The 12,832-nt window shown below is 35.0% G+C and overlaps 1 protein-coding gene across 8 annotated transcripts; it reads right to left on the bottom strand.

Annotated features, from left to right (window-relative positions):
- Positions 1-393: 393 nt before the first annotated feature.
- LOC115241128 (dedicator of cytokinesis protein 9) lies at positions 394-12,785 on the bottom strand. Of its 8 annotated transcripts, none has more exons than XM_029816757.1 (29): positions 12,653-12,785; positions 12,193-12,309; positions 11,744-11,922; positions 11,582-11,651; positions 10,970-11,410; positions 10,360-10,851; positions 10,058-10,224; positions 9,763-9,924; positions 9,570-9,649; positions 8,936-9,189; positions 8,601-8,842; positions 8,398-8,497; positions 7,808-8,179; positions 7,521-7,718; positions 7,229-7,375; positions 6,970-7,156; positions 6,842-6,877; positions 6,319-6,497; positions 5,957-6,168; positions 5,449-5,856; positions 5,026-5,326; positions 4,555-4,714; positions 4,233-4,393; positions 3,776-4,105; positions 3,522-3,663; positions 3,019-3,281; positions 2,530-2,887; positions 2,134-2,425; positions 394-2,058 (listed from the first exon to the last, which is right to left on the bottom strand). In XM_029816757.1, the coding sequence occupies exons 1-29, from the start codon at positions 12,749-12,751 to the stop codon at positions 1,824-1,826; spliced, it is 6,384 nt and encodes a 2,127-aa protein (XP_029672617.1). In that variant the 5' UTR covers positions 12,752-12,785; the 3' UTR covers positions 394-1,823. The 8 variants fall into 8 exon arrangements, with proteins under 8 accessions (XP_029672617.1, XP_029672551.1, XP_029672609.1 ...); XM_029816691.1 differs by having other exon boundaries at positions 3,513-3,663; positions 8,392-8,497; positions 12,653-12,751; XM_029816749.1 differs by lacking the exon at positions 12,653-12,785 and adding an exon at positions 12,530-12,578 and having other exon boundaries at positions 3,513-3,663; positions 8,392-8,497.
- Positions 12,786-12,832: the final 47 nt, after the last annotated feature.

Below are 12,832 nucleotides of genomic sequence, written 5' to 3'. Positions count from 1 at the left end.
CAATAACAATCTCAACATTAAGATTTCTGGAAAAAAATTTTAATGATTAAACATTTTCCATCCGCGAGTATCATCTTAAACTTTCAATATGGAAATAAAAGTCATCACTTGAAATTAAAAAACTGATTTAGCAAGTGATTAAATTTAATCTCTGATTAATTTATAATCTAAACGTCAAAAAATATTACACGCAAGCATAGCACAAATATTTTATATACAATAAAACATTTAAAATAAAGATCAAAATAAAGTTTTAAAAATTAAAATAGAAAGTATCTCTCCCAATTCAGGCATCACAGTCTCTAGTATGCATAATTACGCATACATTTTTGTTGCATATCCAGATAAAAAAGGATCTAAAACATAATTTAGTTAAAACATACTCAAAACACATTTTTCTCTGTTATTACATATATTTCAACATTTCTTGTTAAAGCTTATTTCAAATCTACGATATCCGCGCCGATATGACTTTGCGGATAATAAATGAATTTACATATGTACTTTCTCTCTTTCTCTCACATTCTCAGTTTATAAAATTTTATGTCACGCTTTTTCACAAATAATTATCAATATGTAACATTATGTGCGCATTTGCAAGGTATCAAAGTGGTCGGACTTGTTTTCATATACATAAAGCGTAGCCAGTTGGATGCTACAGTCTCCACCTCTCTTCATAGTATAAACGAACTTTTATTTCAGTTCTTATAAAGCGCGATAATTGGCTTAAAAGTTATTTGATCCATACGCAAAAAAGAAAGATCCGTCTTTGAACTACCAATAATGCAAGCACATTACGTAAATTCATATAATATGTAGTAAAAAATATTTCTGACGATCTATATTAAAGGATCTGTACTTTCCCTTTGCGTTATTTCTACAACAGCCGATTACGTAACAGCACTTATATATGCATGCAAGAATTTTAAAAATAGGTATGTACACAAATCGATTTTTACATAAAGTATCTTAATACACTAAAAATTATCAATATACTATACATATTGTAACACGTACACTGGATAAAAAAATTTATTCATATTTTTCATGATTATGTATATGCTGTAAATTTGATACGTCAATGATAAAATAATTTTCCAAGCGTAAACAATTAAAAATAATTTAATCAAGATACAATGAAAAATTCACTCTTCAAATAATATAATTTGCTTTTTTTTGTTTTTCTTCATTAAATTATTTCTGCTCTTAGGCTATAGTTTTTTTAATTGTGATAAAGAGATAAGGATAAAAAATCCTTACAAAATTGATTATACAGACATCATAAATATGCATTAGGGACTAACATTATTCACAGTGAAAGAACTGAGATGTGTACCAGAGTACATTTTTACTCGCCATAGATTATACTATATAAATGCCCTGAAGGGTGAGTCTTTGACATCCAACTTATATTCTATTAGTTAAAACGCAACTTATCGGACTACAACATCAACTCGATAAACTTTAATAAGTAGTAGTTTTCTTTACTGGCTTTGTCAAATTCTTGATTCAACGATTATAAACTACTACAATCCATTCTCGAAATTCTCTAATCAGGACCTTTCTACAATGTTCGTAAATGCTTTGTTCAAAATATCTGGCAGTGATTAAAAAGTTCTTTTCTATTAGGCCAAATGTTGCAAAATATGAATACTTAATCATAGATTTGTGTGAATAATGTAACAACAAAGAAAATAAATACAATACGTCAATTTACAAGTAACTGTCACGAGTTTTGTGCTTGAAAGATTAGACATTATATTATGCTAGAAAGGGATACATAAATCCTAGGCCTATTAGATAAGCAATCTAAAATTATTGACTTAGGCTGTACTGGTATGATTGTTGGCGCCGCTGATGGCACTGAATAAAGCAGCGCTGTTGCGTTTAAAGCTTCCTACTTGCTCATCCGGCCATATCGGTTCCCCAAATAAGGACGACAAGCTCTGGCACAATTTCTGATAATTCTCGCGTAACACCTCTTGATACTCGTGCTGGTCCGACGTGATAAGTTTGCTATTAATTTGTAACGCTGTGTAACATATCTTGACAAACTCCCTGAAAAATCGCAATGCAATCATAAACCATTAACTTTTCGACATATCGTATGCACGAGACAACGATAAAACGTACCTAAAAACATCCTTCAACTCCTCCACTTTATCATCAGAATATTGCGGAGACAAGGCGGGATCCAGAAACGCGGAGGCATAGGCCAGAGGACCGGCGTTCACTGTTACGCAAATACTACCCTGGAGACGTAACTGTAGTTTCTTTAAATCTGTCGGTCCGATCAAAGCTACGTCTTCCAATTCCTGAACACGTTGCCTCATTTCGTCCAAAGCAACTTCGATAGGACTCAGTTCCACTATCCGTTTTTCGTCAATTCCAATACGTTTTTTTATATACGGGAAAGCATATTGTGCTGTGAAAGCAAACAATAAATCTTTAAATATTCTCTTTTTCAAGGCGAAGTAAGATCTCAGATAAGTGTATAAATTATTCAAATTATTTGATAATCGATTGTACTTGTAAGAATAGTTCTGCGTTTCCATTGATCTTCCGGATTGCCCCTCGCTTTGCCTTCCTTAGTAAACGGCGTCTCGAACATGAAGCATGATACATTGTGATTCTGTTCGAACTCAGTTTGTCGTACTTCCAATTCAGGCTTCTCGAAGTACGGTGTTACGTGCGTCACCTGAATGTATGCTATCTTGGGATCTAACTCGCTTATGTCCACCGGCACAGAATCCATTATCATCTTAACATTCTCAGATCCGAATTTTTCGCTGTATAAGCGCAATAATCGTTCTGATATCTCGGATAATGATGTCACTTTGGGTTCCTTGTAAATATATTCTTGACCATTCTCCTCCTCAAAATATGCCTAGACGATATAATATATGTGAACATCTCATATCTCTTAGACAACAAGTCAAATTCTATCCTCACATATACATATGAAACTTTTGAATTATATATAAGTATATAATTATTAACTAAGTATATGTCTCTCACCATGCCAAAGAACGCCACTCTGTAAAATCTTCCAAGTAATCTTTTGCCAGATCGTGTGACTTCCACAATTTTATTATAGGCTTGCGCCAAGTGCGAATAGGAATTTGCCAAAGCCTCATAGTTTCTTCTCTCTTCGTACATAGGAACTATCAAGCGATATAAATGTCCGAGCAATTCGAAACGCTCGGCTTTCTCCAAAGTGTCAGCACAAATTTCTAATTGCTCGAGAAGGAGATTTTCATTATAGTGAATATCTTGAACGCCTACAAAAAAATACATTAATGTCTCTCACATGATTATTCTCTTGATTTTCAATCTACATGTCCATGTATAAGTGCAATTCAATAAATAAGGTAACAAGACATGCTATGTGCATACAGTTGCTAATGTTACCTTATTTATGTTAACTTATTTATTAAATTATTCTAGTATAATACGATACGAGTGCAACACAACACAGACAATAAAAACGATACACAATAAAGCAAACATACAAATCTCACCAGCATCGAGCTTAAGATTACGCTCGTCTTTTGATATGTTGGCAGAGATATGATCGAAAGCCTCTGCGCCCCATGAATGAACTTTCCGCAATTTCAGATACTCTGCCATTAGTGCTGCAATATGCAATTGGCAGCAAGCAGCCTTTAAAATAAAACAAGTATGTATCATTAAAATGTACATTATGTAAAAAAATCTCGCGAAACAACTTTTTTTCAATAAGAGTTACATTTTGCATGATAATTTGTAAAAATACCTCTGAAAAGTTGCCATCTCTGGCATGATTCCTGGCCATCGTTTCCAACCAAGTGTGTCTCAATTCGGGCGTACTGGCATATGAGTTTGCCAAACTGTGTTGCAAATCCACCAACATCTCAGGATCGTTATTATGCTCTCGCATTTGTGCGGTTGCCATTAAAACCGTTCGTATCCTTTTATTGAGATCTTTTACTTCGACTGGAAAACCTGTGCCTTTCATAACTTTGTCGGAGGAGGCATAACTGTTGATTAACGACAGCGATTCTTGAAAGCGCGAGTTGTTTAAACCAATTACGTTTCCCAGCATTTGGGAGACTGAAATTATCACCTATAAAAGGAAGAGATAGGAAATCGATTATTGTATGCTGCTTTTAGCCATAATTGTAGTTTTTAAATGTGTCATAGAATAAAAAGAAAGAAATTAGCCATAACACTTATAAACTCGAGTATTGTACCTGCAAATGTACTCTAGTCAACCCTTTTCGACTAGTAAACTCAAAATTACTTCGCATGAGCAAATACAGCAAAGCGCAGGACTCTTGCCGTATGGAACTCAGCTTGCTGTTGCAACAACGTAGCAGCTCGTAACATAAACGCCCGCAAAGCACAGCATTACCTACAAAATGAGAGATTTTATTCAAGCTTTTTATGGATATCTTATGAGTCCATTATGCAATCCCTTATCAAAAAGATTAATTGTGCATTTACTTCTCTTCCATTAGAAATAAAGCTCAATTTTGGAAATTTCAAAAATCCTTGCTTAAAAAAGATGCTTACCTTGAAAAAGTGCGACGGAATAATTGTTCAAAAAAGCTCGAAACCCAGCGAAAACGTGACGTAATAAGGTTTCCGACTGACCGACTTGAAGGAACGATAAATAAATGTTGAAAAGCTTTTGCATGACTGCGTTGTCACCTTCATTCGCTAAAAGAATATCCTGCAAAAAACGAGATGTGTTAGAGCAATGCATTTTAATTTCTGGAATCCATAAATATATTTCTCCATTTTTTTTTTTATTTTCCTAATATTCTTTAATTAAAGTAGACATTTATTTATCCTTTTTTAATTTCCTTCTGTTATAGTTTAAAACAATCGATTTTTCTGTTTTTGGCAATTGTGCCATAACAGTATGATATAATTACTCCAGATAGAAACAATTAACAATTAAAATCCAAAAAATAATTAGCGACATATTTTACATATGAGATCATTGGATGAAACATTTTCAAGCTTACTAATTGTAATTACTTTAAAATGAATACAGAAAAGCCCCAAGCAATCCAGCGCGATAAGGCCGACTTCCGTTGCCATGTTTGCTTCCAGCAGAGCTTGATACACCTTGCCGCTTTCGTTTTCAACAAGATTTTCTCTGGTAACTGTATTATGAGGTTGCAGCGTACTGGTGGCGGGACTTTCAGTGGTAAAGTCCGGTGGTGCCATTCTAGCTGGTAAAGTCATCGCTTTGACGGTACGTGGTTTTCCGACGTTACTCGCAGCATTGGCGGCTATTTGTCTCTTACCAATATATTTGAAATGATGCAAGCTCATCCTAAAAATAAAAGAGAAAGCAACGTTATTCGTGTTTGAGAATAAGACAATGTCGTTGCATTCTTTCAAAAACAGTCTTATTCCTCTGTTTTTCTATATTATTTTAGTCTGCTTCTTACTCACTCGATCACTGTGAAGAAACTCAATATTTCTGTATCGCTGCATTGTTGCCACCAGGCGATCACCTGATGATCACCCAAATATTTGACGATGAACAGAAAACAGAGTAGTATATCCTTCACTTCCGAAGATTGTAATTTATCACATCTAGATGACGATTGTGTCACGCTCAAAGTACGCGAATGCCTTTTTTTCTCGCTTGTTCCGTTTTCCATAAACTCCCTAACAATGGTGGTCTCCTGGGAAATGTTGGACTGTGATGCGCCAGACACTGTCGACGTGTCGGATTCAACGCTAGTGCAAGAATACCCATTTACTAATCCTTGACCCGCAATAGCGGCAAAGTAAGTCGAGTCTCGCAGATGCATAGACGTTCTCACGGGTGACTGAGTATCCAGGTGAAGAGTCAATCTGTGCGCAACAGCAAAATAGAGAACATTCAAACCTCTTTTTTATTTTCAATTATAAACCGATAAATATAACTGTCTAATAAATCAATCAATAGCAATACCTGTGAATGGACTTGGGTGTTCCTGCAGTCGTAGAACTATTAGTGCTATCCTTCGTTGCCAAAAACGAACTACTAGTTGACACCCTGTTTGCACTGTTTTGTTTCATTTCTATCTTGATCTCACTCTCCTGTACTGATTGCAATCGATGCAAATTCTCCAATACAATCCCGAGCCAAGGTATGTAGATTGATGCTATTCTACTCAGCTGACCCTGTAACAATTAAAATTCAGGAAAACTAGCACTTATAGATTAATCCATATAAAATATAATCTTCTTCAATTTTTTTAAATACCATTTTTTCTAAGAGTATTGCATGTGGCTTGTCTTAAATAAATTTAAAAAATATTTAAAGTCACGCACCTTGTTCTGATATCTATCGTCCAATTCATGCTTCGCCATTAGATCTCGTAAAGTGCTTATGGCCACCTTGCGGATCTGTACAATTTCGTTAAGAGAAATCCTGACTTCTTGCATCAGAAGACTAACTAGGAAGTGATGTTTGCAGAATTCCTCCGTGAGACAATATTCATTCATTAAATCTGTCGTTCATTAAAGAAAAATTTTTCAATTTTATCTACTTTTTCAACATTCACTTTAATTGTGCAATGCAACCGAAATTTATATAGTATTATATAAATGCGTATATAAAATAGACAAATAAGAGAGTGCAAATAGGATTTTTACTTAGTAAATGCGATCATATTATGCAAAAAAACAAATAGTGCATATATTCATCGACTTGAGAATCCTTCAATTTTACTGGTGTTTCTAAACTATAACTGACTATATGCTCTAACTCATATTGTAACTATGTATATATAACTATAAATGAGAAAATATTGACTACACATATTCGTGTGTGGATGTATAAATATAAACGTACCATCACATTCTGGTTCTCTCTCAGTATCATTGTCATCTTTTAAACAACACGCGAAATGATTAAGTTTAACAATAAATTAGTACCATTTTCACCGCAATTCTTGCATACACGCGACAATAAGAACCTACCTCTGGAAACGAGACGCGACTGCATCATCGGCAAGTTGAATGATACGTAGTGCTCGTGAGAGCAGATGATCTGTAGAAATGTGAACTTGAAATCGTGCAATGTGCGTTGATCACCGGGCGAAAAGTTGTCCAGATAAGAATTGATGAGACGGAATACGAAGCCGCGGTCCATGAATGTGAGACATCGCTGTGATAATCAAAATTAAAAGATAATATGAAAGGTACATATATATGATACATATGTTGCGATATTACACACCTTTAAGAATTGTGCGAGGCTTTTGTTCAATTCATGCGTCTCCACTGGTATTTCTCTGTACTTGGTCATTAGATATGGCATAATTACCTCCAATAACGCCTTGATCTTTTCGTGATAATCCTTCGAGAAACGCTCGTTTCTATGCATCTAAAAAATATATTAGTTGGTTGCATTAAATGATCAATTTTCACAAACAGATACGTTAATGTATGATAATTTATTTTGGCAAATGCAAGACATTTCGAGCAATCTACACATATATAAGATACAAACAATTTCCAACGCAACTTACTTTTATCCTACCAGTACTTAGGAGATATTGCGCCATACTTTTGATCATTATTTCAAAAAAGAAACTCGAGTGGTGCATAAACTTATTCACCACCAGAAAATCGGTATTGCTCGGTTGCAGTAAAGTTGGCAAATGCTTCGCCAGTTGCTCGTGAACTGTGACGTTACCATTTCGTAGAGGAGGCAGCACAAACACGAACTACATAAAAACACGAATATAATCGGAATAAATTGATAAAATAATCAAAATTTTTAACTAAAAATATTAAGAATTCAAAACTCTTATACCTTGATGTACGCTTGTAGAATTTCCTTGCGCCCGGCTTCATGCACCATGTTTATGAAATGTATCAAGACTCTGATCACGTACAATCCGATTTCCTGACTAGTGTTACATGTCAACAACACGAACAACTGATTCAATATAGTAGGTAAAAACGTGATAACGGTGACTAGTTGAACTGCATGTGCCGCTTTCAAAATTTTGCAGGTTTCTGAATCCGATGGTACCGTTGAGGGTCTCGTATCCAGAATGCGTTCAGCGTGAATGAACAGATTGTGCAGATGAATGTCTCGCGTAAATACCGTTGAAATTAATTGAAACGATACTGTGAAGATAGGTCGTTGAGAATCGATCCACGTGATATCCGGTCCCGCGTTCTGCGAACACATACAAATCTCATGTTATATCAATTAAATACATTTGTTTTACCATATGTATGTCTCTAGAAATGTAATTGCATTCGGTGATTGTTTTTAAATTTAATCTCGTCTGTTTTAGCAACTAATTTATTTAAATGTAATTACAATGTACTTTATTACATTGTGATCATTTAATGATATTAATTAATAATACCCATGATCGATCTTACTCTTACCCCTTTCCCTAGTCCAAGGGGTTGTATGGAAAGGTATCCATGTGGCAAGTGCGTCGCTACAGGCAGTACCTGGATACTCGATTCTACGTCCACGTTCAGTCTGTACATAGAATTTTAAAGACGAATTTATCTATAGATAAAAGTGCCAAATATGTCAGCAGTTTTAGCTCCAAATTATTGATTTCATCAAACATTTCGCCTACCTTCCTTTATATAGTAAAGGTGCCCACGCATAGCCAACACAATTTTCAACGCCGTTCTCCTTCTTCTTGTTCATATCACAGCTTATGTGGTAAAAGGAAAAAAGTATATGATGTTTCGCATGCAACTTTGTAGGCAGCTTTATCTTGATCTCTTCATACCAAGAAGGTACCGCGTTGTGATGTAAAACTGCGCATGATGCTCGCAGGCATAACAATGGTGTACCAGGTCTTCCGTAGATTGCCTATCACAAATAGCAAAAAGAAAAATAAGAGCTTATAGATTCCGCAATTCTCGTATAAACTTATATACAAGAGAAAGCTTTTATTATTCGTACTCGTAAAGGTTTGACATTCTCGCCATCGTCGTCACGGAGCTCCATGATGCACGCTATGTTCCTAGCTCGAGTAAACATTTTCTGACTGTCAAAACAGAGCGTGTGTGGATATACGTAGAGATGATTGATGTACGTCGTGTACGGATGCACGTCTTTTTCAGAAATACTCTCGAACTCGGCGATCTCAATCGTCGGCTCTGCCGTTGGAGGTATCGGAAATGGCTTTAATGGCGCTAGGCAAGTCGACAATGTATCTAGAAATCGTACCGTGTTCAAAACTATAGACTATAATTTCTTTTTTCAAGAATTAAAAATCAATTTGTTTGTTACAAGGATTGCTAAAATAATTATACTTAAAAGAATTAAATTGCATGCAAAAGTCGTTTGGCTTTTGTATACAGATATTGCATATTCAAATTATTTTTCCTCAGATTTTTTATTTTTTAAAGCTCAAAATTTGCAAATTTTTTTTTAACCCTGAGATACTTCTAAAATATTTCGCAAAGATCATCGTACAAAAACCAAAACCCAATTTTTTTAATAATATTAAAAGTTATAATATTACATAAGTTAAATAATATAATTATCATTTTACATTGTATTATTAAATTCACTCATTGTATTATTAACTCACTTTCTGGGATGTCCATAATAGATTCTATTTTGATTTTTAACCAACCAGGTATCACAGTCAATTTGCTAAGCTTTTCAGGCCTGTGAGAAAATTTTATCGATATATCTGATTACATCTGCAGCATACACATTAAAAAAGCTCCATAATATATAAATATCATTAAATAATACTAATTAATTATGAGCACACATACTTTCTATATTCTGAAAGGAGTTTTAATAATTCTTCATCCTTTATTTTGTTGTTTTCCTGCCTGTATATTGCTGGAAAGTCTGAGGATGTATCCAATTCGTTACTATATAATCTAAACAGTGGCCTTGCAGACCATGCAAATGGCATTCTATAGTTTCCCAGTCTAAAAGAAAAACGATTGCAAAGTCTTTCATATAATCATTTCTTTAATTGTCTAGTTGCACGTGTAAACCAAGAGATTTGCATAATACAAAATTGCATAATACAAAAAAAATATCTGAAACTTACAATCTTACCTTTGACAACATGCTCGAGCTTGTTTGTGCACCTTTAAGCCCAATCTTGGATCCTTAGTAGCTCTCAAATATGGTTCTGAGATCTGATATATATTCCCTTGGAGCAACTTGTCTATTCTGACAACGAGAAATATGTCTGGATGAGGATTGTTAATATTGAATATGGCCTGCAACAACAATTGTTTTTCAAACTTTGAGTATTTTTTATAAATCTTTATCTCGTATTTATATTTGTAAAATTATATACGATGTAAAATTATCAATTTTTCTCCTGCTTTTCTTGTACTTAAGTAATCGCATACCTGTTTCGGATACTTGATCCAATCTGAAGGAATGTTTTTTAACTCCCCAGGAAAAGTAATATCTTCCGTCTCCGTTGTGATTCCTGCGGGACTCAATTCTCTCATCATATCCCGCACCATTTCGTGATTAATATCGAAATGAAAGTTCTCTGTGAGTTTTATACCATTTCTCGCGTCGAATAAACTCAACGTTGTATAATAAGGTTCCACTTGGCACAGAGATTCCTTTTCGTCGATAGGCGCTTGCAATCGAAACTTGAGGCTCTCGCACTTGACAAAAATCCTATGGCCAAACTGCTCCTTATAAGGATCTACGTTGTGATCAGCAGATTGCCCTATGTTTATTTTGGCATGGGGTATGTAAGGATACACACTGAATAGTCTTTTTCTGTTCTCTCTCCTTGCTAAAGCGATGCTGGTGTCAGTCTCTCTGGAGTACTTTATCAGTTGTGGATTCATGCTTTGTTCAAGGCCCTTCAATGTGCCATAAATCTAAAATCAAAATATGAAATAATTAGATAGATTTTTCAAAATCCGTTTTTTGAAAAAAAAAAGTAAGAAGAATTAATAATCGATTAAAATAACTTGGAGATAATAATGATTGCACTACCTGCATAGGTTGTGGCGATGGCGGAGGCGTGTTACAGGCTCTCTCCAATGAAGCAGCACGTTTTTCTTCTTGCTGTTTATAATGTTGTAACACGGAACTGAGCTTCAACAACCAATCTTGCATATCGGTCTCACTGTCGGCAGCCAGAGTATAAGATTTATGAGTGTCGCTCATTCGTAGCTCGAAACAATATCTCCCGCGTTTTGAATTTCTAACAACTTCTGTGCAAAAATCCATCACTATTGTCAGTTTTGCCTCCCCTTTTCTCTCATCTTTGAAAAATTCGAGTATATAAGTGCCATCAACCTCCTGCCTGAGATGACAGAAACGTCTCTTGAACGATTTCGAACCGATGTGAGCGAACATTCTATCTGTACTACCAATCTCAGGACCTTTCATCAAATAGCCTTCCTTCGTTATACCATCGTTCTTTGTCAATTCCTGCAAAAATATATACAACCATGCTTACTTTTAAATGTGCAATGAAAAAATAGCTCCCAAAGGAACATAATATTTGAACAAATTAAAATTCTAAAGATCCATTAAAAGTATCACTATCGTATTACAATCTTAGTAAGTATTACAATCTTTTAAAATGAAACAGAATATTACCTCATCTATTTGATCCACTTCTGTATCAATTTCATATACTTCATCTTTTAAATCGTCCGCTTTCGATATTCTAGAAATTTAAGAAAAAAAAAAGGAAAGTATTTACAAAACAATAGATAATTTTCAATAATCATAATTAATCTTGACATTAGATTCATATACCTTGGCAATTCGAGATAAGTTCCACTGTACGCCGCATATTTGTAATGTATAAGATTCCAATTGGATGTATAACTATGTAAACATTCCTTTGTCAGGAGATTTTCCACTCCTTCTTCGCATTCTGTAATATGCTGTGCCGTCGGCACCATGCTACGATATCTTCTTGGAAGAACCACTTGCTGTAGAAAAATATATATTTAACAATAATAATCATAATTACCCACTTTTTTAAGAAAAATAATATCTAAAATTTTTTCAACTAGATAATTTTGTCTGTTTATAAAACTAAATTGAAGATATATATTAGAAATAAATTATATTTTGCATGTATTTCATATATTTTTATCTCATATCCTGTTCATTATTCTTGCTGTGCTGCCTTATCTATAAATGAAACGGATGGCGCTGACCAGCTTATAGATAAGCAGTATGAGACTGCAATAACTCACAGAAATATCATCTTGAGGGTATAGCAGTAATTCTCGCTGAGGATCATTTTGCAACAGAGTCTTATTTTTCAGGATAAAATTCTCAAAGTCGATGGGTTCGACCAAGTGTGGTTTATTCTGCAAAAAAGAAATACATAAATAAAACAATAATACAAATCTTGAAGATAGAAGAATTACATAATACAATTATCAAAACATAGAAAGTCTATGATTTTTGAAATATCTCTACAAAACCCTAGCTTGTATTTGATTAAATATGATAAAGACGTCGTCAAATAAAGTGACGAATTTAATTGATAAAGCTTAAAATTTAGGAGAGCTCCAATAGCTTGTTTACACTTTATGCTCAATGATAGGGGAGCTTCCCGCGCTCTGGCAATAGCCGTAAGCATTCTCGCGTATGTGAGGCCCAGTAAACACCCAATTCCGGGGATAAGCATCGAAGGTTGATTGATCTCACCTGCACTGTACTCTCGCGGACGACTTGCGACACGGTTTCCCGTAACTGCGCCGCCATGCCGGGTTTCCCCAGGCCGCGCGTAAACTTCCTCTCGCTCATCTCGCACGTCAGGGCTGATCGATGCCAATCGATCCCGGATCCCGGATCAGATGGGTCGCGTCAGGCCGCATCGGTCACCGC

This window comes from Formica exsecta, unplaced genomic scaffold, assembly GCF_003651465.1.
Source record: "Formica exsecta isolate Colony F162 unplaced genomic scaffold, ASM365146v1 scaffold120, whole genome shotgun sequence".
Classification (NCBI taxonomy): Eukaryota; Metazoa; Arthropoda; class Insecta; order Hymenoptera; family Formicidae; genus Formica; species Formica exsecta.
The sequence above is the reverse complement of the archived record's forward strand: the minus strand, read 5'-3'. Positions and strand labels throughout refer to the sequence as shown.